This window comes from Macaca nemestrina, chromosome 5 (genome assembly GCF_043159975.1).
Source record: "Macaca nemestrina isolate mMacNem1 chromosome 5, mMacNem.hap1, whole genome shotgun sequence".
Lineage (NCBI taxonomy): Eukaryota > Metazoa > Chordata > Mammalia > Primates > Cercopithecidae > Macaca > Macaca nemestrina.
In genome coordinates, this window is record NC_092129.1 from 14,092,621 (window position 1) to 14,118,049 (window position 25,429).

General features: G+C 41.3%; 1 protein-coding gene across 4 annotated transcripts in view; it reads right to left on the reverse strand.

Annotated features, from left to right (window-relative positions):
- Positions 1 to 25,429, reverse strand: part of LOC105492053 (peptidylprolyl isomerase like 6) — a 49,548-nt gene that overhangs the window by 4,400 nt on the left and 19,719 nt on the right. For 2 of the 4 annotated variants that reach the window (XM_011758905.3, XM_011758904.3), the window contains 2 exons: positions 22,346 to 22,402; positions 5,603 to 5,738 (listed from right to left, as the gene is read on the reverse strand). In XM_011758905.3, coding sequence (XP_011757207.3) covers positions 5,603 to 5,738; positions 22,346 to 22,402 — 193 coding nt within the window. Of the gene's footprint in view, positions 1 to 5,602; positions 5,739 to 7,978; positions 8,057 to 17,827; positions 17,902 to 22,345; positions 22,403 to 25,429 lie in introns of those variants that run through there. The other 2 variants (XM_011758906.2, XM_071096287.1) reach the window with 2 other exon arrangements.

Sequence of the window (25,429 nt, forward strand, 5' to 3'; positions counted from 1 at the left end):
TGGGACAGTGGCTGAGGGGAAGGGTGCAACTTCCATCTCATGAACCTTTACAGGGGCATGGTCGGTGCCAACACCAACTGTACTCTAGCCCTCTCTTTGCCTTTGGGATCTATTTTTGCCATCCAAAAAAAAAAAAAAAAAAAAAAACCACGACACAGGACAATACAAGATATGTTCCGAGGATGAAGGGCAGAGGATAAATAGATTCATTTCTGTCCAAAGACAGTACGAAGCCTGTTCTCCAACAAGACAAGATAAGCAAAGGCACAGAGACTGTTCTTGGGGTGATGGTACTATGGCCTGGTTGCAGCTTGGCTGCTAGTCTACAAATTGCGTCCAAATTACATTTCCAGCTCTGACTCAGCTTGAATATCCACCTCCTGGGATGCCACCAACTGGCTATCCTATAGGTATCCTAATATGAAACTTGTCCAACTTGAACTCATGATCTTCTCTCCCAAATCCTCCTCCTTATAGTCTCCATCTTAGTGAATGGTACCACCCCTCCAATCAGTTCCCAAATCGTAGGAGTTACTCTAGACCTGCACTGCCCAGTATGGTCACCACTAGCTACATGTGGCTATTTAAACTTAATTATAGGCTGGGAGTTGCAGTGGTTCACACCTGTAATCCCAGCACTTTGGGAGGCTGAGGCAGGTGGATCACTTGAGGTCAGGAGTTCCAGACTAGCTTGGCCAACATGGTGAAACCCCATCTCTACTAAAAATACAAAAATTAGCTGGACATGGTGGTGCATGCCTGTAATCCCAGCTACTTGGGAGGCGGAGGCATGAGAATTGCTTGAACCTGGGAGGCAGAGGTTGCAGTGAGCTGAGATTGCACCACTGCACTCCAGCCTGGGTGACAGAGTGAGACCCTGTCTCAAAAACAAAACAAAACAAAACAAAAACAAAAACAAAAACCCCGCCTTAATTAGAATTAAATATAGTTCGTTAGTCACACTAGCCACATTTCAAATGCCTAGTGGCCACATGTGGCCAGTGGCTGTCATACTAGGTCGTGCAGACTACAGGACATTTCCATCATCACAGAGAGTTCCACTGGACAGTGTTGGTCTGGACTCCTCTCAGGCCCTCACCCCCGACTCTAACTTCTTTTTTTTTTGAGACAGAGTCTTACTCTGTCGCCAGGCTGGAGTGCAGTGGCGCAATCTCGGCTCACTACAACCTCCGCCTCCCAGGTTCGAGCATTCTCCTGCCTCAGCCTTCTGAGCAGCTGTAATTACAGGCACCTGCCACCACGCCCGGCTAACTTTTTGTATTTTTAGTAGAGACAGGATTTCACCATGTTGGCCAGGATGGGCTCGATCTCCTGACCTCGTGATCAGCCCACCTCAGCCTCCCAAAGTGCTTCTTGACTCTTAACTTCTCAATGTCTTGAGTTTGTCCGCTTATCGCCTGCTCATCTGTACTGCTGGCGCTTTAAAGCAGGACTTCATTTATAGCCTATTATAACCATAGCTTCTTAAGTGGTCTTGCTACTTCCTTTTCATTCTTTGCCAAATCATTCCTCACTTCTGCTAAAGAGATTTTTTTCTTCAAAATGAGAAGCTGGTTGTGTTGCTCACAATGTAAAATTCTCCCATGGTCCCCATCACCTTTGGGTGAGGCTTGTGCTCAGCAGCATGGCACCCGTGGTCCGTTGGGAGCTGGACCCTTGCTGACCCTTTTTTTTTCTTTTTTTTTTTTTTTGAGATGGAGTCTCGCTCTGTTGCCCAGGCTGGAGTGCAGTGGCCAGATCTCAGCTCACTGCAAGCTCTGCCTCCCGGGTTGACGCCATTCTCCTGCCTCAGCCTCCTGAGTAGCTGGGACTACAGGCACCCGCCACCTCGCCCGACTAGTTTTTTGTATTTTTTAGTAGAGACAGGGTTTCACCGGCTTAGCCAGCATGGTCTCGATCTCCTGACCTCGTGATCCACCCGTCTCGGCCTCCCAAAGTGCTAGGATTACAGGCTTGAGCCACCGCTCCTGGCCAGCTGACCTCTTATCTAGCCTCCACCCTCTCCATTCTCCCCTAGGCACTAAGCTCTGCCCAGACCAGATGACTTGTAGATAAGATGCTCTCTTACTCCTCAGGGCCTCTCTGCAAAAGCTCTTCAATTTTCCTAAAATTGATTTGACTCATTGTAATTTCTAGCTTCTCTATCTGGCTAACTTCTACGTGACTTTTCACTCCTCAACTCACCTTCTCATGACACTTTCCATGACCCCCTCCCACCTTACGAGTCTCTTAAAATGAAATAATTCCCCCTCCAACTAACCCCCCTCTACCATGGGTGCATGTGAATGGAGAGCTTACAGGCTTGTTTTGTGATATTCTTTCCCTACGAGCCCACTGGGCCAGCCATGCTCTGTGGATTGCTACAGTCGTTCCTGAAGGACATTCCCAGTATCATCCATCTGAGGGATCATGTGCCTGTCTTGGATGAGATCTCTCTGGACCTTGCTAACCATGTCTGGGCTTCCAAAAGCTCAGACATACCTGGGGATACTGAGAGATGATAGGGAAGAGGCAGCTCTACAACTGGGAAGGAAGGTATCCCTGAAGGAGCTCTATTTCATTAGTTTAAATAGATTATCTAGTTGCCTATTATGTTTTACCTTTCTGCTTCTCCCTTAGCGTTCTGTAAGGTCTTGTTTAAATATTCCAGCCCAGCCTCCACTGTGATTTGGAGACTTTTTTTTTTTTTTTTTTTTTAATTTTGGAGATTTAAGGAATACACTGAGATCCTACTTGAGGCAGAATAGCAGAATAGAAGGAGGGCAGTGCCTCCCTGAGGCTACAGTGACGATGATAAAAATTAGAGATTTCCCCAAGAGGAAGGTGGATCATAGAGAATAGGAACCATCAAAAGGAGACCGAGTGCTCTCCACTCCATTGCCACCCTGTAAGGCTCTGTGTTCACTTTGGTGAAAGGAGTTGGAGTTGGAGGGTGTTTTCTTACCCATCTCCCAATGCACCCTTTACACGGTTTGCATAGCCCATGTCTCACTGTCACATAGCTATTGGCTATTTGACTTATTTTTCATAACATACTGTAAGCTCCCTGAAGAGCAGGGATTGTACACTGTCACTCTTTTTCCCCAGCACTGAGTACCATGAATGGCATACTGCAGGTGCCTAACAAAATTCTGTTTGAATGAGTTGAGAAAACAGCAGAAGTGAAGGCTGAACAAAGGATGTGGGGCCAGAGAGTGGAGGACCTGGAATGCCACTCTAGACTTCAGGCTGTGCAGATGTGAAGATGGTAATGGAGGCACTAAAAGTTTTAAAGTAGTCATGTTTGTGTTTGAGAAAGGTACCTTTAGCTGAGATATAAAGGATCACCAGGAAGTTGGTAGAGGATAGAGACTGTCAGCAATATGACAGAGATTTAAATGATCCAAGAAATGTTATTTGGATTTAAATGATCCAATAAATGTTATCTGGATTTAAAACTATTTTTTTTTTTTGAAACGGAGTCTTACTCTGTTGTCAGACTGGAGTGCAGTGGTGCAATCTCGGCTCACTACAACCTCTACCTGCCGGGTTCAAGCAATTCTCCTGCCTCAGCCTCCTGAGTAGCTGGGACTACAGGTGTGCGCCTCCATGCCCAGCTAATTTTTGTATTTTTAGGAGAGATGGGGTTTCACCATGTTGGCCAGGCTGGTCTTGAACTCCTGGCCTCATGATCTGCCCACCTTGGCCTCCCAAAGTGCTGGGATTACAGGTGTGAGCCACTGCGTCTGGCCTTAAAACTAATTTAATAATGCATTTTCAAACTCAGAATACAATTTATTTGGGACCAGGGAAAACTTAAGTCATTATTTTATGTTATGCATCTATTAATGTAATGTTATCTCTTTAAAGATATCCTATGGATGAAAATACACTTTCTATTTTTTCAACCTGGAAGTATCACAGAAAGCATTACATGAAAGGACTTATTGTAGTTAAAATGAACACTGGCATGAAATTCCAGGTGCTGGAGCATCAGTAATTATCCCTATGGAGTGGGTGGAACAAATCTAACAGTTATTCAGAAAAATCCAAACACTTTACACTATCTCAGGGAAGATGAAGTAAGCCCTGCCTCATATTCATTCAGTAATTAAAGAGAGATATGAAACACTGGAGTGATGAAAAGTATTTCCATCATCCATTTTAGGTCCACATGCCTTTAAGCATCTTGCTAACAATATTCTAATAATAACTATTACCTGTTATGTTTCCATATTTAAAATCGTTCAGTAAAAATAGTTACATGTAACTTGACTAGTTTTCATCTACCTCTTCATGATGTACATGGACAAGTAATTAAATGACTTCACCTCTTCACTTCTACATATTAGTATATCTATATTATTAAGCACTGTGGTATGATTCATAGTAATAAAGAATTGATAATATCCTTAAGGCTGAAGACTGATAGGTGGATAGAGACACAGAAAGAACATTATTATGACTATGCCTAAATGGTTTCTGTTTTTATTTTTTTATTTTGTCTTATATATATTTTTTGAGGTAGGGTCTCATTCTGTTGCCCAGGCTGGAGTAGAGTGGTACAATCATGGCTCCCAGGCTCAAGCAATCCTCCCACCTAAACTTCGTCAGTAGCTGGGACTACAGGCACATACCACCATACCCAGCTAATTTTATTTATTTATTATTTTATTTATTTATTTTTTGAGACAGATCTTGCTCTGTCGCCCAGGATGGAGTGCAGTGCACTCACTGCAACCTCTGTCATTGCAACCTCTGTCTCCCGGGTTCAAGCAATTATCCTGCCTCAGCCTCCCAAGTAGCTGGGACTACAGGTGCACGCCACCAGGCCTGGCTATATTTTTGTATTTTTAGTAGAGACGGGGTTTTGCCATATTGGCCAGGCTGGTCTCGAACTCCTGGCCTCAAGTGATCTGCCTGCCTCAGCCTCCCAAAATGCTGGGATTATAGGTGTGAGCCACTGCACCCGGCCTATTTATTTATTTTTGAGACAGAGTCTTGCTCTGTCACCTAGGCTGGAGTGCAGTGGCATGATCTTGGCTCACTGCAACCACCTCCCATGTTCATGTGATTCTCCTGCCTCAGCCTCTGGAGTAGCTGGGATTACAGGCACACACTACCATGCTTAACTAATTTTTATATTTTTAGCAGAGACGGGGTTTTACCATGTTGGGCAGGCTGCTCTGGAACTCCTGGCCTTAAGTAATTCACCTGCCTTGGTCTGCCAAAGTGCTGAGATTACAGGCATGAGCCACCATGCCCGCCCAGCTAATTTTTAATTTTTTTGTAGAGATGGGGTCTCACTGTGTTGCCCAGGCTGGTCTTGAACTCCTGGGCTCAAGCAATTCCCGACCTCAACCTCCAAAAGTGCTGTGATTACAAGCCTGAGCCACTGTGTCTGGCCATTTTCTGTGTTTTTATAGATAGCAAACTTCTTTGCAAAATATTTCTTAAATACTTTTGTCTCTATTTGTATTATTTTTGCATTTAAGCCCTATTTTTAGCTACCTATACACTATATACAATACTTATCCAAATATTTTTAAATGACATTTTTACAGGTGTGAATATTATATAGACAGATCTACAATATACATACCCAAAAGCCACAAATTTTCTATCTAGATAAGGAGTTGCTTGCAGTGTGATATAGAATTGTGACCCGTTGCTGTGACGGCCTTTGTTGGCCATTCCAAGTACTCCTCTTTTATTATGAGGAACTGAAAAGTTTTCATCTGGGAAAGACAATAATCAGTAGGTCATTAGCACATTTCTATTATCTCAATTTATTGTAACATATAAGGAACAAATAGAACCCTTGGTAACACTCTCAATCATATTTATCAATGGATTCCAAATTGTAAATACTCTATTTATTTCAAATTACTTTCAAACATTCAAATGGGCTGTTAAAAAAAATAAACTGTAAAACCTCATTAGAACTATTGGAGCATTCAGTTTTAGTTTGTCTCTACCATAAACAAGTGTGCTAAGAAAATTAATAATGTACAAGGAAATATATACAGTATTCTAATCAAGAATAAAGGTCAGCAAACTTTCTCGTGCTGTTTTGGTATTTCTTTCAAACTACCACCACGCTCATTAAAAACACCACCTCTGAGAAGTCTTTCGTGGATCTGACCTTTCCCCTGAACCCCAAGCATCTTACACATAGTTCTTGGACAGTCCTTATAACACTCTATGTAATTATTGGTTTACATGACGTTTCTTCTCTAGTAGGTGAAGGTAGGAACCGTGTCTCCTCGTGGCTTTGGCTCCAGGCTTCCTAGCACATTGATTGGCATAAGTGTGGCCCTAAATGTTTGGGCAGATTTCCATTCCATGTACTTTCCCATTCCATGTAGTTTTAAAATGTTGATGATGAAAGGAAATTAATTATGTTTATTTTTAGTAATCTTCAAATAAATTTTAATCTGAAACCTTGTTTGGATCGACCAAGATTTTGTGGAAAGCAATAGCTATTTTAGCGTAAGATTTTGAAGTAAAAGGAGTTGTATGGTGATTATCAGGCAACCAATTTGAAGACGTACCATTCCCAGCTTTGCCTCCAAGTTCAAATACACAGAATGAAATAACGGATGAGAAATTCAGTGAAAATTTTCATTCAATAACTTCATAAATTTCTGAGAATAACTGTGAAATATGAATATTAACTGTCTATAAGATTTTATTAAACTACAATTGCTGTTACTATTTTAAGTTTCAAAACTAAGCAAACTAAGTGATTAAGCCATACCTGGGGTAGTTTCTTTCAGCCTGTTAAGTTGAAAACTGAATAAAGACCCCTGAAACCTTATGAAATGCTAATGAGGCATTTTTGAACAAATAAGTCTATATAATTACGCTGATGCTCCTTATTCATTTCAGTGAAATAAAGAAAAAAGCTCATTAATTTCACAGAAAATTGCATGAAATGGAAATCTGCCCACAGCAAAGATTCAGAGTTTTAATAGAATGGTATTTGTCATTGCTTCTACATATTCTGATTTATTTTTCTTAAATTCTGTAAAAATTGGGAAGAAAATTGATAGAGTTGTAACATTTTTATAAAAAATTTTGTGATTGTGGGAAATTTTAAAGCAGTTAATCATAATACCTATCAAAAAAATTGGTACCTATGTGAAAGCCCATGTATAAAATAGTTCAAAAAGTGCCTAGAGCAGCCAGGCACAGTGCCTCACACCTGTAACCCCAGCACTTTGGGAGGCCAAGGTGGGTGGATCGCTTGAGCCCAGGAGTTCAAGACCAGTCTGGCCAACATGGCAAAACCCCGTCTCTACTAAAAACACAAAAATTAGCTGGGCATGGTGGTGCATGCCTGTAATCCCAGACACTTAGGAGGCTGAGGCACAAGAATCGCTTGAACCCAGGAGGTGGAGGTTGCAGTGAGCTGAGATTGCGCCAATGCACTCCAGTCTGGGTGACAGAGAGAGACTCAGTCTAAAAAAAAAAAAAAAAAAAAAAAAAAAAAAAAAAAAAAAAATTCCTAGAGCCCTCTCTCTCATCTCCTGAACACATTTATTTAGGAGAGCATGGAAATCCTTAGAGACAATTTGAGAAGCATTGCTATAAAGGGACAGAATAAATTATATTTTTAAAAGGTGCAGGTAGTCGCTGACTTAGAAACTTAAAAATGTATGGACCTGAAAAAAAGTGTGAAAACTAAATGACTATGTGTGGATTCTCTAAGTCCAGAACGTGTATGTGAATCTTAAGAACCTGAGGCTATGCTACTTCCAGTCAGGCAGTAATGCCAGGGCCTACGGAAACCACTCAGTGGTCATGCCATAACTGGCCTACTTGGCATGATCTTGTATGCATCAAATAAAATGATGTGTAAGAAAGAACCATTAACTCTAACTAGCTTTGCAGACATAAAGTATTACAAGAGTAATTTACATGTTCTTTTGTTCTGCCGTGTCTCTCCGACTCAACTCTTTAACCGTCTGCTCACCTCGGTATTTCTCGATCTTCCCAACCCCTCTGCTTTCCTTCTGCCTCTTTTCACTTCTCTTCAAGCTTCCATAAAGCTCTAAAATTCAAGAGCTATAATTTTAATTTAAATCAAATTTAATTTTTTTAGAGAAGGCATTGTGCTAGTTGTCCAGACTGGTCTTGAACTCCTGGGCTCAAGGGCTCCTGTCTCAACCTCCTGAGTAGCTGGGACTACAGGTGTGTGCTACCACACCTGGCTAGCTATAATTTTTTTTTTTTTTTAAATTATTTACTAATGTAAAGTTTCCTGATTTTTTTTCTAATAGTAAATTTTTGGTACATTTCATTTAACACTTAAAACATTAAGTTGCTTTATACTTCCATGATAACAAAATGCACCCTTTGGCAGTAAACAGCACTGCTGAAGGCGGCTGAGCCTCTTCAGGTTTAAATAGAGTGAAAGCCCCCATAGAGGAATTTTTGTCCTCTTTGTTTGGTGAGGAGTGAGGCCACTGGTCAGTAAATAGGTTTGATTCAAGCCTATTTTCTCCTGAGTGTTTCTGCCAGGGATAAAGTATGAGTGGGAACAACCTACACAGAAACCAATAGCTGAAACTTGCCTGAGTAGAAGGAGCCTATTTATTTAGGACTTTAAAAGTTGTGATTCAAAACAAAGCAAAACAGACTTTCCCTAGGTTAAAAAAAAATTAACTCGTTTATAAAATAATAATCTAATTAAATGATACATTATTTATTGCATTATTTTTGTGTTAAGCTTAATAAAAGTGAATTTTGTGGTTGTAGTTTTTTGCAGCCCCGGTTTTAATTCTGCATCTCATGGAAATAGGACCCCATGAGAGAAATGTGGAGGAAGGACTGGCTGGCTGCTGCCTTCACATTCCCGGGCAGGTGAAGGGATGAGGGAGACAGACCCATGCCTTAGCTGTTCTGAGGACTAGCCATGCTCTCACTTTCACAGTTACTCATCTTTCCTTCTGGAACATCTCTCCTTCCCACTTGATTGCTTCCTGGATTTTTTATAATTTTATGCTACCAGACCAACCGAATAATAAACACTTCACTGAACGCACTGGGACTCCATGGGCACAGTGAGGACAGCAAACACTCTATCTGGAGACCAAATACTACAACAGTCTGAGGAAGGGGCGAGGGATAATCAGCAGAGACTCAGGGGGGTCTAGGGGGTCAGGCGAGGAGATGAGTGAACAGATCAATCCCCTACTGGACAGGAGGCCTATGTTCCATCTGAGGCTGTGCCTCCAAGCACAAAGTATTTGGGTGCTCTGATAATGGCTGTGGGGTGGAGAGGTACAGTGGATTCTCATCAGGGATTGGGGCCAGGAGAGTCCTTTCCCCATCTGCAATGTGTTGCTACAGATGCAACTCAAAGCTTCTCTGTGCCTCCGCGCCCAACTTTCCCGGCAGCTATTCTTTCTTTTCCCACGGCACTCAGTTCCTTCCTCTCTAACAGCAACTGGCACAGCACCTGTAGTTGATCTGTTTTAACATCTGCCTGCACAAAACCACTACAAGCCTTCAGAGTAGAAACTCGGTTATACCATCTTTGTTGCCACAGGCCCTAGCACCATGTGGAAACCTACCTTGGAGTTTAGTATTTTATGAATGACTAAAGGAATGGTGTCACTTGCATGCTTTCATTTGATAAAGCTGTCTGCAGGAATTTGGAAGGAAAGTAGCTATTACTTTTCCCTTTCACTGTGGCCATCGATTCAATAAAGATATCTTTTCGGCCGGGCGCGGTGGCTCTTGCCTGTAATCCCGGCACTTTGGGAGGCCAAGGTGGGTAGATCACGAGGTCAGGAGTTTGAGACCAGCCTGACCACCATGGTGAAACCCCATCTCTACTAACACCAAAAAAAAATCAGCTGGGCATGGTGGCACGCATCTGTAATCCCAGCTGCTCAAGAGGCTGAGGCAGGAGAATCACTTGAACCCGGGAGGTGGAGGTTGCAATAAGCCGAGATCATGCCATTGCACTCCAGCATGGGTCACAGAGAGAGACTCCATCTCAACAACAACAACAACAACAACAACAACAACAACAACAAAAATATATATATATATATTTTTCCAGAACGTTTTCATTGTATTAAAATATAGACACAAAAAGCCACAGAAAACTAATGTATAAAGTTATTATAAGGCAAATACCCTTTTAACTACTACTCAGGCCAAGAAAAGAAACTTTGCCGGCCTCTGCCCAAAGTTCCTTGTCAAGCCCCTCTCTCACCCAGAAGGAACCATTCCCCCGAATTTTATATAACTATGCACTTAATGTTTCCTTATAGTTTTAACATCCAAATATGTATCCTTAAGCACTATAGCCTTTCCCATTTAAAAAAATTGGTTATGCTTTTTAAGTCTCTTTTAATCTGCAGGTTCTTGCCTCCATCTCTTTCTTTTCCTTACATTTATCTATTACTAATGAACCTCAGCTGTTTAACCTCGAGAATTTCTCCCAGTCTGCAGTCTGTTGATTGCACACATGGTACATTCCAGCATGTTGCTCTGTCCTTTGTCCTGTCAGTTCTGCTAAAATACTTGTTTTGAAAATGCACATTTGCTTCAACTTGATGTATACATTAGGGAAAGCCTTGTGCATTATGAATTTCGCCCCCACTTACATTCTTCCACCATGAGAAACACTAGGGAAATGAAAACTGCATTCAGCTACATGGAGCCACATGGGAACACACACACCTCAGATATCTACCAGCTGCTCTGGAGCTGTGCTGAGCCTCTCCTACCCACATCTAGGGTTCCGCCACTTCAAAATTGCTCAAAAGCTGCAACTCTTCCCATGCCCACTTTCACGAACTTCAGGTCTTTTACAAGGTATGTATGTTTCGTGACCATTTAACATATGTAAAACTGTATTGCTGGGTTTTTGGGGTTACTATCCTGTTTTTTAATGCCATCAAGAAAGTTTTTCTTAAACCTCATTTTCACAATAAACTCAGTGGTTTTTATTGTACAATGCTGCAAAGTGTAGATTTTTTTGGTTTGTGTTTTGTTTTTCGAGGCAGGGTCTCACTCTGTCACCCAGGATGGAGTCCATCATGGCTCCATGATCATGATGATCATGGCTCACTGCAGCCTTGGACCTCTCCAGCTTGAGATCCTCCTACCTCAACCAACCAAGTAGCTAGGACCGCAGGTGCATGCCACCATGCCCAGCTATTTTTTTTTTTTTTAAGAGATGGGATCTCGTTATGTTACCCTGGCTGGTTTTGAACTCCTGGGCTCAAGCAATCCTCCCACTTCAGCCTCCCAAAGTGCTGGGATTACAAGCATGAGACACCATGTCTGGCCAAAATGTGGAGATTTTTTAGGAACACATATGTTGCATTACAACAGAACCGACTGTATATCTTGCAAATTGGCAGCTGAGTCCAGAGGCTTAATCAGACTCATACTATTTGGTAGTGTGTTCTTTCAACAGAAGCCTCATCATGTCTGGTTGTCTCTGTTTTTGTGAAATTAGCAGACTGATGCAGCAAATGCTAAGACCCATTATTTCACTGGGGGCAGCAAAATGGTGACATTCCAATTCTATTATTTCCTTTTCACTTATCAGTGGCAATACTTTTATAAAGAGATGTTTCCCCTTATCTACAATTTAGTACAGTTCACATAGGAAAGGTGGGTACTTGATTCTTTCCCTATACTTCCCACTTTTCATGATAAATTCATTTCCTAGTATTCCTCCAAAGGTAACCCATTAGCCTTTATTTGATAATATAATTATAAACTCACAGATTCGAAATATTTGTTGGGTTTTGATCAAATGCAATTACTATTGTTTGTGAAGCTCAAATTACTCCATCTTTGGTCAGTGAGACCCTCTTCAAATTGGCTCCTGAGGCCTGTTGACATGACCCCAGTAATCTTTCAGAAAAGAAATCTCTGCACTTTGCAGCATTGTACAACAAAGGCCACTTTTGCTATCTAATAGAACATGAGGTTCCAGGCTCATTTTGTAGATTTCCTCCCGGAGATCTGGCATCTGCCATTTCTCCCACAGACTCTGGTTTCTTTAAGTGAGAAATGACATTTCAAAGCAACAATCTAAATTCTAGGACTACCCATTGCTACTGAGTTGTGGTCATTGTTTATAGACCTTTTCAGTGAATAGAGCTATATATATAGACATTTGATACTTCTTGAGTTTAAAGTCATGTTCAGGACTATAGAATATTCTTATTAGCCTCTATTATGTTTCATCTCTATCTTCTTTCTTCCACATTGAGAATCCTGATTCTCAAGGACAAAGAAAATGATGAAATTTGAATATTCCATAATTACTCAATGACTTTATCCCACATTACATATACAACAGTCTCAAAATAACAATACTAAAAATACCATCACCAGTGTACTTTACTGAGATTAACTAAAAAATAAAACTTGTATATATTCATTTTCTTCTATTTTTTAAATAGACGATATCTCCACTGCCCAAGCATATCATCATTACACAGCATACTCTCACCCTTTGAGATGGGGTCTTGCTATGTTGCCCAGGCTGGTCTCAAGCTCCTGGGCTCAAGCAATCCTCCTGCCTCAGCCTCCCAAGTAGGTGGGACTAACGGTGCATGCTGCCATACCTGGCATACTCCTCACTGAATATGGTAAAATCACAAATAATAATATGATTAATCCTCACCACCAGTTGTGTCAAGGTCTCTCTTATTATTAATATTTGGTTGTGTGAAATTCATTCTATGGCAGATTCTGCAGAAAGGGCTAATGGCAACACTATTCCCTGAAGTCTTCCATGTTGATAAACCTGTGTGCCCTTTATAATTCAACATCAGTTTGACTGGATATAAAATCCTTGCTCACGTTTCCTTTGCTTGAGTTCATAAATATATCATTCCACTTTCTTCTAGTATAAAGTGTTGCTGTCGAAGAATATGATAATCTAATTTTCTTTCCCTTATAAATCACTTGTTCTTTTTGCCTAGATGTCCAAATAATTTTTCAATGTCCAATAATGTTATGAACAAATAAGTCTTGGTGTTGGTTGTTCTGCTTCAAATTGTCAGGTTCATGGTATGCATTTTCAATAAGTGGTTTCAATTTTTTACAGATACTTTTATTTGAGGTATAAACATTTTCACTTGAGATATATAAATATTTTTACTTACAGTGTAAACATATGCTTGAGGTATACACAATTGTCAAAATGCATCAAACATCTAAGATATATGTGTTTTATTAAAATTTAATAAATCTATCTTTGATGTTCAGTTTTATGCTGTATAATCATCTTCATGGTTGCTGGATTTGTCATGAACATTCCCAGGATAGAGAGTTCTATCTTCTGGCTTATCTGAGAAATCTCACTACCATCCCCCCGACCTCCTAACTAACAACAGTGATCTTCAAATCCTAAACCCCTACTTGTTAAATGGAACTCTCCCCAACTTAACGGATTCCACTTGAAACCCCTGCCACCATTACCTGGACCTGGGAAATTGGGTATCTATATCTCCAGTGCACTAATGATTCTATCTTTTGCATTCACTGTTGTGTTCATGCCACAAGAGCGGAAGCCTCCCTGTGATGCTCTGATTCAACTTTAGTTGCCACATTCCCAAGGCCACAGCAAGGTAAATGGGATTCCACTTCTAAGGGAAGAGACCACATATGGTGCCTTCTGGATCAGAACATATAAGGGAAAAACAACTGCCTAGTCTGGGAAGGTGGGAGTACTGTCCCCTTCTGGAAAACAAAGAGTGTCCCGCCACCCCCATTGGAACAGGGGAAATATATCTCTATAGACACAACTTCGCAGCATAAATACCACACCCCGTAGGGCTTCTGTTTGTGCCCCAACTGGCTCATTTTTGTTTGTGGCATGAATGGAAAGAAGTTACAACCTGAACTGCTCCCAACTCCCTAGGGAGTCACCTGTTCTCTTAGGAGCAGTTTTCCTTTGTATATCAAAAACTTGGAACAGAGGTGAATGTATACTGGCCACTCTTGCCCCTCCAGGAGTCACTGTCTGTAACCCCATAACACCGAAGAATACCGGAAGTAAGTGAGTAATAGGAGTAATTCTGGCAGGAATTGGCAGTGACAGGACTAGCAGCACCCTGAGGCAGCTTTGCCTACCATGCGTCAACTCTAATGAACTTGACTCAATTTAGAATCCTTAGCCACCAACACAGGTCAGGTATTAAAGGGAATTCAAGAGTCCTTAGGCTCTTTGGCAAACGCAGTTCTCGATAACAGACTAGCATTGGATTATTTACAGGATGAACACAGTGGAGTCTGTGTAGTTATTAATAAAACCTGCTGAACATATTTTAACAACTCTAGACAAGTTGAGATTAACATTCAAAAGATCTATGAACAACCTACCTGGTTACACAGATATAACCAGGGCACTGACCCCAACTACAGCTGGTCAACTATCAAGTGCTTTCCCAAGTCTCACCTGGTTTTTACCTCTCGTAGAACCTTGGATAGTTATTTTTTGTTTCTAATTTTTGTCCCTTGCTTATTTAACCTCTTAGTAAAAGTTTGTGTTTTCTAGATTACAACAGTTCCAGGTAAAAAACAATGCTGGCACAAGGCTTCCAATCTATCCCATCTACTGACCTGGAGAATTAAAGTGTCCTGCCTGTGGGCCCCTTACATCAGGTATCCAGAGATTTTTTTACTCCTCCAGTGCTAGGCAGGGCCTATCCTATGCCCATGAGCTCAGCAGGAAGCAGTTACAGAAGACTGGCCTTTACCCTTCTGTAGCCCCCTTAAGATTAGGGAGGAGGACCTAATTTCTGAGGGGGAGATGAAGTAGGAGGCAGGACTTGACTCCAGAGGTGGGGCTCAGACAATGGACCAGATTGAGGACTAGCTAAAATAGGGCCAGGGTGAAAGCACCTTTCAATCAGACCTGTCCATCAGTATGCCATGTCAATTTACTGTTGCCATGGCAACACCTGGGCGTTATTGGTCTTTTCCATGGTATCTAATGATCCAAAAGTTACTATCCCTTTCCTGCATAAACTGCCCCTTAATCTGCATGTAATTAAAAGTGGGTATAAATGTGACTGTAAAACTGTCCTGAGCTGCTACTCTGTCTGCGGGTTAGCCCTGCTCTGCAGGAGCAGTCACGGAGCTATAACACCACCAGAGCTGTAACACTGCCTGTTCAATAAAGCTGTTTTCTTCTAAAAAGGAATTACCAATGACATTCTTCATGGAAATAGAAAAAACAATCCTAAAATTTACACAGAACGACCAAAGACTCAGAATAGCCAAAGCTATCTTAAGCAAAAAGAACAAAACTGAAGGAATCACATTACCTGACTTCAAATTATACTACAGAGCTATAGTAACCAAGACAGTATGGTACTGGCATAAAAACAGACACACAGACCAACGGAACACAATAGATAACCCAGAAACAAATCCACACACTCATAGTGAACTCATACTCATTTTCGACAAAGGTGCCAAGAACATAAGCTGAGGAAAATACTTCAATAAATAATACTGGGAAAACTGGATATCCATATGCAGAAGAATGAAACTAGACCCCTACCTCTCACCATATACAGAAATTAAATCAAAATGGATTAAAGACTTAAATATAAGCCCTCAAGCTATGAAACTACTACAAGAAAACATCGGGGAAACTCTCTGGACAAATGGGATCATATCAAGTTAAAAAGCTTCTGCACAACAAAGGAAACAATCAACAAAGTGAAGAGATGGCTGGGTGTGGTAGCTCATACCTGTAATTCCAGCACTTTGGTAGGCTGTGGCGGGCAGATCACGAGGTCAGGAGTTCAAGACCAGCCTGGCCAACATGGTGAAACCCTGTCTCTACTAAAAATACAAAAATTAGCCAGGCGTGGTTGTGTGCGTCTGTAATCCCAGCTATTTGGGAGGCTGAGGGAGGAGAATTGCTTGAACCCAGGTGGCAGAGGTTGCAGTGAGCTGAGATGGCACCACTGCATTCTATCCTGGGTGACAGAGTGAAACTCTGTCTCAAAAAAACAAACAAAAAACCCACAGAAAATATTTGTAAACTACCCATCTGACAAGGGATTAATAACCAGAATATACAAGGAGCTCAAATAACTCTATAGGAAAAAACCTAATAATCAGATTACAAAATGGGCAAAAGATTTGAATAGACATTTCTCAAAAGAAAACATACAAATGGCAAACAGGCATATGAAAAGTTGCTCAACACCACTGAACATCAGAGAAACATAAACCCAAACTACAATGAGATATCATCTCACTCCAGTTAAAATGGCTTTTACCCAAAAGACAGGCAATAACAAATGCTGGCAAGGATGTGGAGGAAACGGGACCCTTGTACACTGTTGGTGGGAATGTAAATTAACCACTATGGAGAACAGTTTGGAGGTTCCTCAAAAAACTAAAAATAGAGCTACCATATTATCCAGCAATCTCACTGCTGGGTATATACCCAAAAGAAAGGAAATCATTATATCAAAGAGATATCTGCACTCCTATGTTTGTTGCAGCACTGTTCACAGTCACCAAGATTTGGAAGCAACCTAAGTGTCCATCAACAGATGAATGGATAAAGAAAATGTAGTACATATACACAATGGAGTACTATTCAGCCATAAAAAAGAATGAGATCATGTCATCTGCAACAACCTGGATGGGACTGGAGGTCATTATGCTAAGTGAAATAAGCCAGGCACAGAAAGACAAACATAACATGTTCTCATGTATTTGTGAGATCTAAAAATCAAAACAAATGAAATCATGGAGACAGAGAGTAGAAGGATGGTTACCAGAGACTGGGAAGGGTAGTGGGGGTTAAAGTGGGGTGGTGGGGATGGTTAATAGTCACAAAAAAAATAGAAAAAATGAATAAGACCTTGTATTTGATAGAAAAACAGGGCGACTACAGTCAATAATAATTGTATCTTTTAAAATAAAAGTGTATAAGTGGATTGTTTGTAACACACAGGACAACTGCTAGAGGAGATGGATACCCTATTTTACATGATGTGATTATTTTGCATTGCTTGCCTGTATCAAAATATCTCAAGTACCCCATAAAGATATACACCTACTATGTACCCACAAAAATTAAAGCAAACAAAAAAAATTCCTCTGCCTACCTTGTACTTCTTTTAGGACTATGTTGTATTTTTATTTCCTCTTGTGTTCCTTGTGGTTTACTCACTTCTGAAATTATTTTTCTTTCATTGCTTTCCTCAGCCCTTCTTTCCTCAGCCCTGTCACATCATGTTTAAGTTTTTCTAATTCTGATTTATGACCTCTTTCATGTCTTGTGTCATTTTCTTAATGTCTTTTAGTTTTTTTTTTTTTTTTTTTTTTGAGACAAGGTCTTACTCTGCTGCCCAGGCTGGAGTGCAGTGGTGCAATCTTGGCTCACTGCAGCCTCTGCCTCCCAGGCTCAAGCGATCTTCCCACCTCAGTCTCCTGAGTAGCTGGGATTACAGGTGTGCACCACTATGCCCAGCTAATTTTTGTATTTTTTGTAGAGATAGGGTTTGCCATGTTGCCCAGGCTTCTTTTAGCTTATTTTGATATAGACTGTTACAGTTTTGATCTACAGTTGACCCTTAAACCATGTGGGGGTTAGGGACACCAACCCCTTGGAGCAGTCAAAAATCCACATATAACTTTTGACTCCCCAGTAACTTAACTACTAATAGTCTGCAACGGACTAGATGCCTTATCAGTAACATAAACAGTCGATTACATATATTTGGTGTGCTATATGTATTGTATACTGTATCCTTACAATAAAATAAGCTAAAGAAAATAAGATGTTATAAAGAAAATCATAAGGAAGAGAAAATATATTTACTATTCATTAAGTGGAAGTGGATCATCATAACGGTCTTCATCCTTGTCACACTGAGTAGGCTGAGGAGGAGGAAGAGAAGGAGTTGGTCTTGCTGTCTCAGGGGTGGCAGAGGCAGAGGTGGATGAGGTGGAAGGGGAGGCAGGAAAGGCAGGCACACCTGTGTAACTTTACGGAAATACATTATAATTTCTGTTTGACTTTTTGCTTTTTCATTTCTCTAGTAATGTTTCCATACAGAATCAATCCTTCTTCCACTCTTTGCTTTAGTTTCATTGCTCTTATCATAAAAGGGTCTATGTTGTAAAAGAAGTCAAAAGTAGTCTTGAGTAACTGGAACCCTTCCGCCAGATTGTCTAGTGTCGATTTGTTTCCTGACACTGCTTCTTCTATGTCTTCTTCCTCATGATCTGGCCCTGGTTCGGAGGCACTCATCTCCATCAAGTCATCTTTTAATGCCTCTGTTGTGGTATATATTAGGCCCTGAATTTCTCCAAGATCCGTATCTTGACAATGTTCACCCCTCATCTTTTTTGTCATACCCACAAATCTCTTTCATGATTTCCTTTATGGGCTCTGTCATAAATCCCATGAAGACAAGCACATCTGGGCACAATTTTCTCCAGCAGAAACTTGTTTTGAGCTTGATGGCTTTCATGACTTTTTCTATAACAACAATGGCATCTTGAATGGTATAATCCTTCCAGACTTTCATGATGTTCTCTCTATTGGGGTTCTCTTCCATGATGTTGACAATCCTTTCCATAGAGTATCATGTGTAATCAGCCTTAAAGGTCCTTATGACCCCCAAACTAGAGGCTGAATTAGACATGTTGTGTTTGAGGGCGAGTAGACCACTTTCATGCCTTCAGTGTTGAACTCATGGTGTTCTGGTGGCCAGGGGCATCATCATTCAATATCAAAAGAACTTTTTAAAAGGTAGTCCCTTACTGGCAAGGTACTTCCTAACTTCAGGGAGAAAGTATTGATGGAACCAATCTAGAAAAAGGGTTCTCATTGTCCAGCCCTTTTTGTACAACCAAAAGGCTGGCAGTGGGTGTTTAGGTTAGCAGCTTTATGGTTAGGGGTAGTCTGGATCATAAACCCAACTGCATTGGCACAAAACAGTACAGTTAGCCTATTCCTTTCTGCCTTAAATGCTAGTGCTTACTTCTCTTACTCATAAATGTCTTTTGTGGCTTTTTTTTTTTTTTTTTTTTTAGACAAGAGTCTTACTCTCTCTCCTAGGCTGAAGTGCAATGGCGCGATCTCGGCTCACTGCAACCTTTGCCTCCTGAGTTCAGCGATTCTCCTGCCTCAGCCTTCCAAGTAGCTGGGATTACAGGCACCTGCCATCACACTCAGCTACGTTTTATATTTTCAGTAGAGACAGGGTTTCACCATGTTGGCCAGGCCAGTCTTGAACTCCTGACTTCAGGTGATCCGCCCGCCTCAGCCTCCCAAAGTGCTGGGATTTCAGGTGTGAGCCACCACGCCCGGCCTTTTGGTGGCTTTTTTTTTTTTTCCAGAATAGGTCACTTTTGTCTGCCATAAAACTTGTTCAGGTAGATATCCTTTTTCCTCTCATTTTGTTAAAGACATCTTGGAATTCACCTTCTGCCTCTTGGTCAGAAGAAGCTCCTTCTCCTGTTATCTGGACATTTTTAAAGCCAAACTTTTTTCTAAAATTATCAAACCATCTTTTGCTGGAATTAAATTCTCCAGTTTTAGGTCTTTTACCTTCCTTTTGTTTTAAGTTGTCATATAATAGCTTTGCTTTTTCTCAAATCATAGTAGAGTCTATAGTTCTGCCTTTCTTATAGCCATCCTGTGCCCACATAAAAGCTGCATTTTCAATACAAGACAAAAAAGGTATTTTGCAGGCTAGGCATGGTGGCTCACACTTGTAATCCCAATGACTTAGGAGGCCAACTCAGGAGGACCACTTGAGCCCAGGAGTTGGAGACCAGCTTGGACAACAGAGCAAGACCCCATCTCCATAAATTTTTTTTTTTTAAATTAGCTAGCATGGTGGCATGCACCTGTAGCCCTAGTTACCTGGGAGGTTGAGGCAGGAAGATCCCTTGAGCTCAGGAGTTTAATGTTACCATGAGCTATGATCACTCCAATGCACTTTAGTCTGGACAACAAAGTGAGACACTGTCACTTTAAAAAAAAAAAAAAAGGTAAAAGTATTTCACAAAAAAGTGCAAGGTTTTCACACCTGATGGTATAGCTGCAGTGGCAGCTTCTCCAAAAAATGCTCTCATATATTTATTGAAAACAAGCCAAGCTAGGTGGTAGTCCAAGTAGGCAGCAGTCCCACCTACTCAGGAGGCTAAGGTGGGAAGACTGCTTGAGCCCAGGAGTTCAAGTCCAGCTTGGGGAACATAGTGAGACCCTGTCTCTATTTTTTTTTTTTTTAAAGAAACTGTAAGTTTCTTTAAGTGGACTCGTATAGTTCAAATCCATGTTGCTCCAGGGTCGACTGTATCCTATGAGCATATCTTTCTAGGGTACATTCATTATCAGTGCTGATGTTACTCTGCTCCTTATTCTCTTTATTCTTATAATCACCTTGAAACTTCCATTGTTCATTTTAATATAAAATTAGCGTAATAGTGGTCAGAATCAAAATGTACTCATGTGTGTTTAAAAAATGCTGACAAATAGAGCCAAGGAAAGCTATGAACAGAGAACTCTCACACTTGTATGCCTGATAACAAAACAATCACAAAGAACTACAAAAGCCACAACCTTGCATAAAGGCCATTGCAACCTTATGCAGGAAATATTAATACTTTTGCAGGGACACCTGTCCAGTCCAACCTTGGACCCTTGTTACTGATCGCTGTAGCCAAGGATAATCATTTCAAAACAATAATGGAATCTTCCCCAATTTTCCTTTAAAACCCTTTCTCTCCCTTTACCTTCCTGAATATGCACATTGTTTCCTACGGCACACGTATGCCTACTGCAATGCCCTATTCCTGAAGAAACATCATTTTCTTTCAGAGAACCTCTCTTTGTTATATAGGGTGACATTAGTTTTTCTAAATGTCAGAGGATATGTCTTTAGAAAGAACGTAGATTTTCTAGTTTCAAAAAGCTCCCTCTTGCATGTTGAAAATCTTGCATGTTGAAGCATGTGGCTTTCTTCCTTAAATTTCTGGCTCTGTTCCTATTCCCTCTTTGTCATGATTGTCCCTGTATCCTGATTAATTTTGATGCCATTCCCAGCAGTTCCACCTGCATGGGAGACTGTCCTAGAAGAGAGCCTTGTCAGATCAGTTTTGAGAGTGTACAGGGGTTAGACTGCTCCTGCCTCTTCCAACCTTCCTGGGGGACCCTTGTACTCACACACTATTGGCTACTTAGGGGATCCTAAGTGCCCTATTCTTGGGAAGCCCTGCCGTCTTCCACACTGTTGGTTTGTTGTTTGTCTTTACCTGTTTGTATTTTGGAATTTAGGTAGATTCCTTGTCACCTACTTTTGTTGTAAATGTTATACAGGATTTTTCTACCGACAGGAATCTTTTCTTTTTTTTTCGAGACTGAGTCTCACTCTGTCGCCCAGGCTGGAGTGCAGTGGCACCATCTCAGCTCACTGCAACCTCTGTGTTCCAGGTTCAAGTGATTCTCCTGCCTCAGCCTCCTGAGGAGCTGGGAGGCGTGCGCCATCACGCCTGGCTAATTTTTGTATTTTTAGTAGAGATGGAGTTTCACCATATTAGCCAGGCTGATCTCGAACTCCTGACCTCAAATGATCCGCCCACCTCAGCCTCCCAAAGTGCTGGGATTATAGGCGTGAGTCACAATACCTGGCTACCTGACAGCAATCTAAATAGAATGATTATCAAGGTACCAGTTCTTTTTTTTTTTTTTTTTTTTTTTTTTTTTTTTTTTTGAGACGGAGTCTCGCTCTGTTGCCCAGGCTGGAGTGCAGTGGCCAGATCTCAGCTCACTGCAAGCTCCACCCCCGGGTTCACGCCATTCTCCTGGCTCAGCCTCCCGAATAGCAGGGACTACAGGCGCCCGCCACCTCGCCCGGCTAGTTTTTTGTATTTTTTAGTAGAGACAGGGTTTCACCGTGTTAGCCAGGATGGTCTCGATCTCCTGACCTCGTGATCCGCCTGTCTCGGCCTCCCAAAGTGCTGGGATTACAGGCTTGAGCCACCGCGCCCGGCCATCAAGGTACCAGTTCTAAGTATCAGCACGGAAAATTACAAGTCCTAAAAATATAAATTCCCTTTGACTCTACAATCCTAATTCTGGGATTTATCCTGAAGAAATAATATCATTAGGTAAGTGAAAAAAATATGTGCATATGAAGCTGCTCTGGTCGGGCCTTAGGGTGCTTCCCCCCAATCTGCTCATTTTTAACTCTTGCTTTTACTGTTAAGTATTGCCCCCAGTGATATCTTATCTGGAATCGTGAAACTGTCCAGTCCTGTTAAGTTTGAATAATCAACTAATATATAACTAACAAAATGTAAAGATACATACCTTCAAATGTTGGTCCATAAATCGACTCTCCATTATCTCCTTTTCCATACACTATATCTGAGAAATAGCAATAAATAAACATTAGAATTTTGAGATGAAAAGATTTAGGATGCAGTAATGACAGGGAAAAAATGTTGCTTTAAATGATGATTCCAAGGCTGAGGTGGGATGATCACTGGAGCCCAGGAGTTTGAGACCAGCCTGAGCAACATAATGAGACTCTATCTCCATTAAAAAAAAAAAAAAAAAAAGGAATCAGCCAGGTATGGTAGCTCATGCCTATAATCCCAGCACTTTGGGAAGCCGAGGTAGGCAGATCACCTGAGGCCAGGAGTTCGAAACCAGCCTGGCCAACACAGTGAAACCCCGTCTCTACTAAAAATACAAAAATTAGCTGGGCATGGTGGCATGTGCCTGTAATCCCAGCTACTAGGGAGGCTGATGCAGGAGAATTGCTTGAACTCAGGAGGCGGAGGTTGCAGTGAGCCGAGATTGCGCCGTTGCACTCCAGCCTGAGCAACAAGAGTGAAACTCCATCTCAAAAAAAAAAAAAAAAAAAGAATACAATATGATTCCACTTATACCAATGAATAAAGTTACCTAATTGTTCAATATCCATACTACAAAAAATTACTATAATAATTTCACTTGTATTTTGTAAGCACTTTTACATTCATAATGCAAACTTTTGAAAGGATGAAGCATTAAATTATAATTGTGGCCACAATTTTTCAAAAGTATGTTCACATAAATCCTGCTTACTTCATAAATTATTCCACAGTCCATCGTACTTTTCTGAAATTAAGATTAAACTAAGAGGCTAAAACAGGAAAAGTAAGTTATTTTTAGAATATGTATAAAAAATGGAACCAGGCGTGGCGACTCACACCTGTAATCCCAGCATTTTGGGAGGCCTAAGCAGGCAAATCACTTGAGGCCAGGAGTTTGAGACCAGCCTGGCCAACATGGTGAAACCTGTCTCTACCAAAAATACAAAAATTAGCTGGGTGTGGTGGCTGGTGCCTGTAATCCCAGCTACTTGGGAGGCTGAGGCAGGAGAATCGCTTAAACCCAGGAGGTGCAGCTTGCAGTGAGCCAAGATCGCGCCACTGCACTCCAGCTCGGGTGACAGAGCAAGACTCCATCTCAAAAAAAAGAAAAAAAGAAAAAGAATATGAATAAAAAATATGTGCTGCAAACAGAATTCATGTTTAAAATTTCATATCCTGTAGTGATAACTCATTTATTTACCTAGTGTATTGGAAATAAAGTTTCCTATAATGTAACAAGTTTTTTTTCAGGTGTTCACATGCTATGCATATTTTGGTTTAGGCAATGCTCCCACTATAAAAAGACTCCATGAACAACTTATTTTTTATCTATCCACAGCTAAAAGAGGAGCAAAGCTAAGAGTGGGCTCTGAGGTCTGTCCTCTCTCCCCCATCCTCCCCATCAGTATCTCTCTACGAACTTCAGCTCTACTCCGCTCCCTCCTTTAATACAGTGCTCAATAAATGTTTATTGAAGGACTACGCTTTTTAAAGTCAGTATGAGCAATTTACCTAGAATAAAAGTGTGTGTGCTATTTTTCAAAGAAAACTGATGCAACATCAAGCATGTAAAAAGAATTTATCCCAGAAAGGCCATGCAGCATTTAAATTATACTATTTCGAAAGCTGGCTCAGAAGTTAATTGATAAGCCTTATTAAGTCTCCACCCCGACTCACCTAACACTCAGCCACAGTTCACTACACAGCCCCAGGCAACTCTCGAAAGGAAGCTGTCATGGCTGAAGGCTAAATCTGGAAATGGGGAAGCTGAGGGCCCCCCCTCATCAATTCCTTCAAATCCTAGGGGTTGGTTCTCTCAGGGAACTCCGCCCAGGTGGTCTTCTCCCCTGCCAACTTACCTACCCATTGGTCACATTCCTTTACCCCCTCCCTCCCACACTCACCAACATTACTCTTGTCCTCTGCTTCAGATCTCATAGGTGAATATTTTATATTGACACCATTTCAATCTGTATTTACTATTCTTTTTTTGTGGCCACAGTCCACCCTCTTGAATTCAGCCCTGTATATCTGATATTATTGCTATACTTCTGACAACAAATTCAGAGTGCCGAATACTGGTTTAAGCAAACTTTAAAGTCAGATGATTTTGATGAAAATGTTGATGTTGGTTACTTTTTCCAAGACTGTTTGCTTATCTGTATAAACAGGGATAATGGTAACTGCCTCACAGGTAGCTCTGAGGATGAAATGAAATAACACAGGTAGAGCACTCGGGCAGTGCCTGGCAGAATGTCATGCCCATGTAGCATCACATGCTTCTAGAATGCCCCCTCTCATTATCATCATCTTCATCATTCTGCTCAATATGATGATGATGATAATAAAATGCATTAAATTTATCTCAAAAGATCCTTCTGAACTCACACTGAAGAAATGTCTTATGAATAGAGGAAATGTGGTAAGGGCCTTTGGTGTTCTAGTTCTATTTGATGATATAAAACAACTCATTCTGGAGAAGAGCTCTGAATGCACAGAATGTGGCCAGGTACGGTGGCTCATGCCTGTAATCCCAGCAGTTTGGGAGGCCGAGGTGGGAGGGTTGCTTGAGGCCAGGAGTTCAAGACCAGCCTGGGCAATATAGTGAGACCCTGTCTCTACAAATTTTTTTTTTCGAGACAGAGTCTTGATCTGTTGCCCAGGCTGGAGTGCAATGGCACCATCTTGGCTCACTGCAACCTCCGCCACTCGGGTTCAACCAATTCTCCTGCCTCAGCCTCCTGAGCAGCTAGGACTATAGGCACGTGCCACCACGCCCAGCTAATTTTTGTATTTTTAGTAGAGATGGGGCTTCACCATATTGGCCAGGCTGGTCTCAAACTCCTGACCTCATGATCCACCTGCCTTGGCCTCCCAAAGTGCTGGAATTACAAGCGTGAGCCACCGTGCTCAGCCTACAGAAATTTTTAAAACTTAGCTGGTCATGGCGGCAGGTGCTGGTAATCCCTGCTACTTGAGAGGCTGAAGTGGGAGGAGTTCAAGGCTGCAGTGAGACCTATGATCATGCCATTGC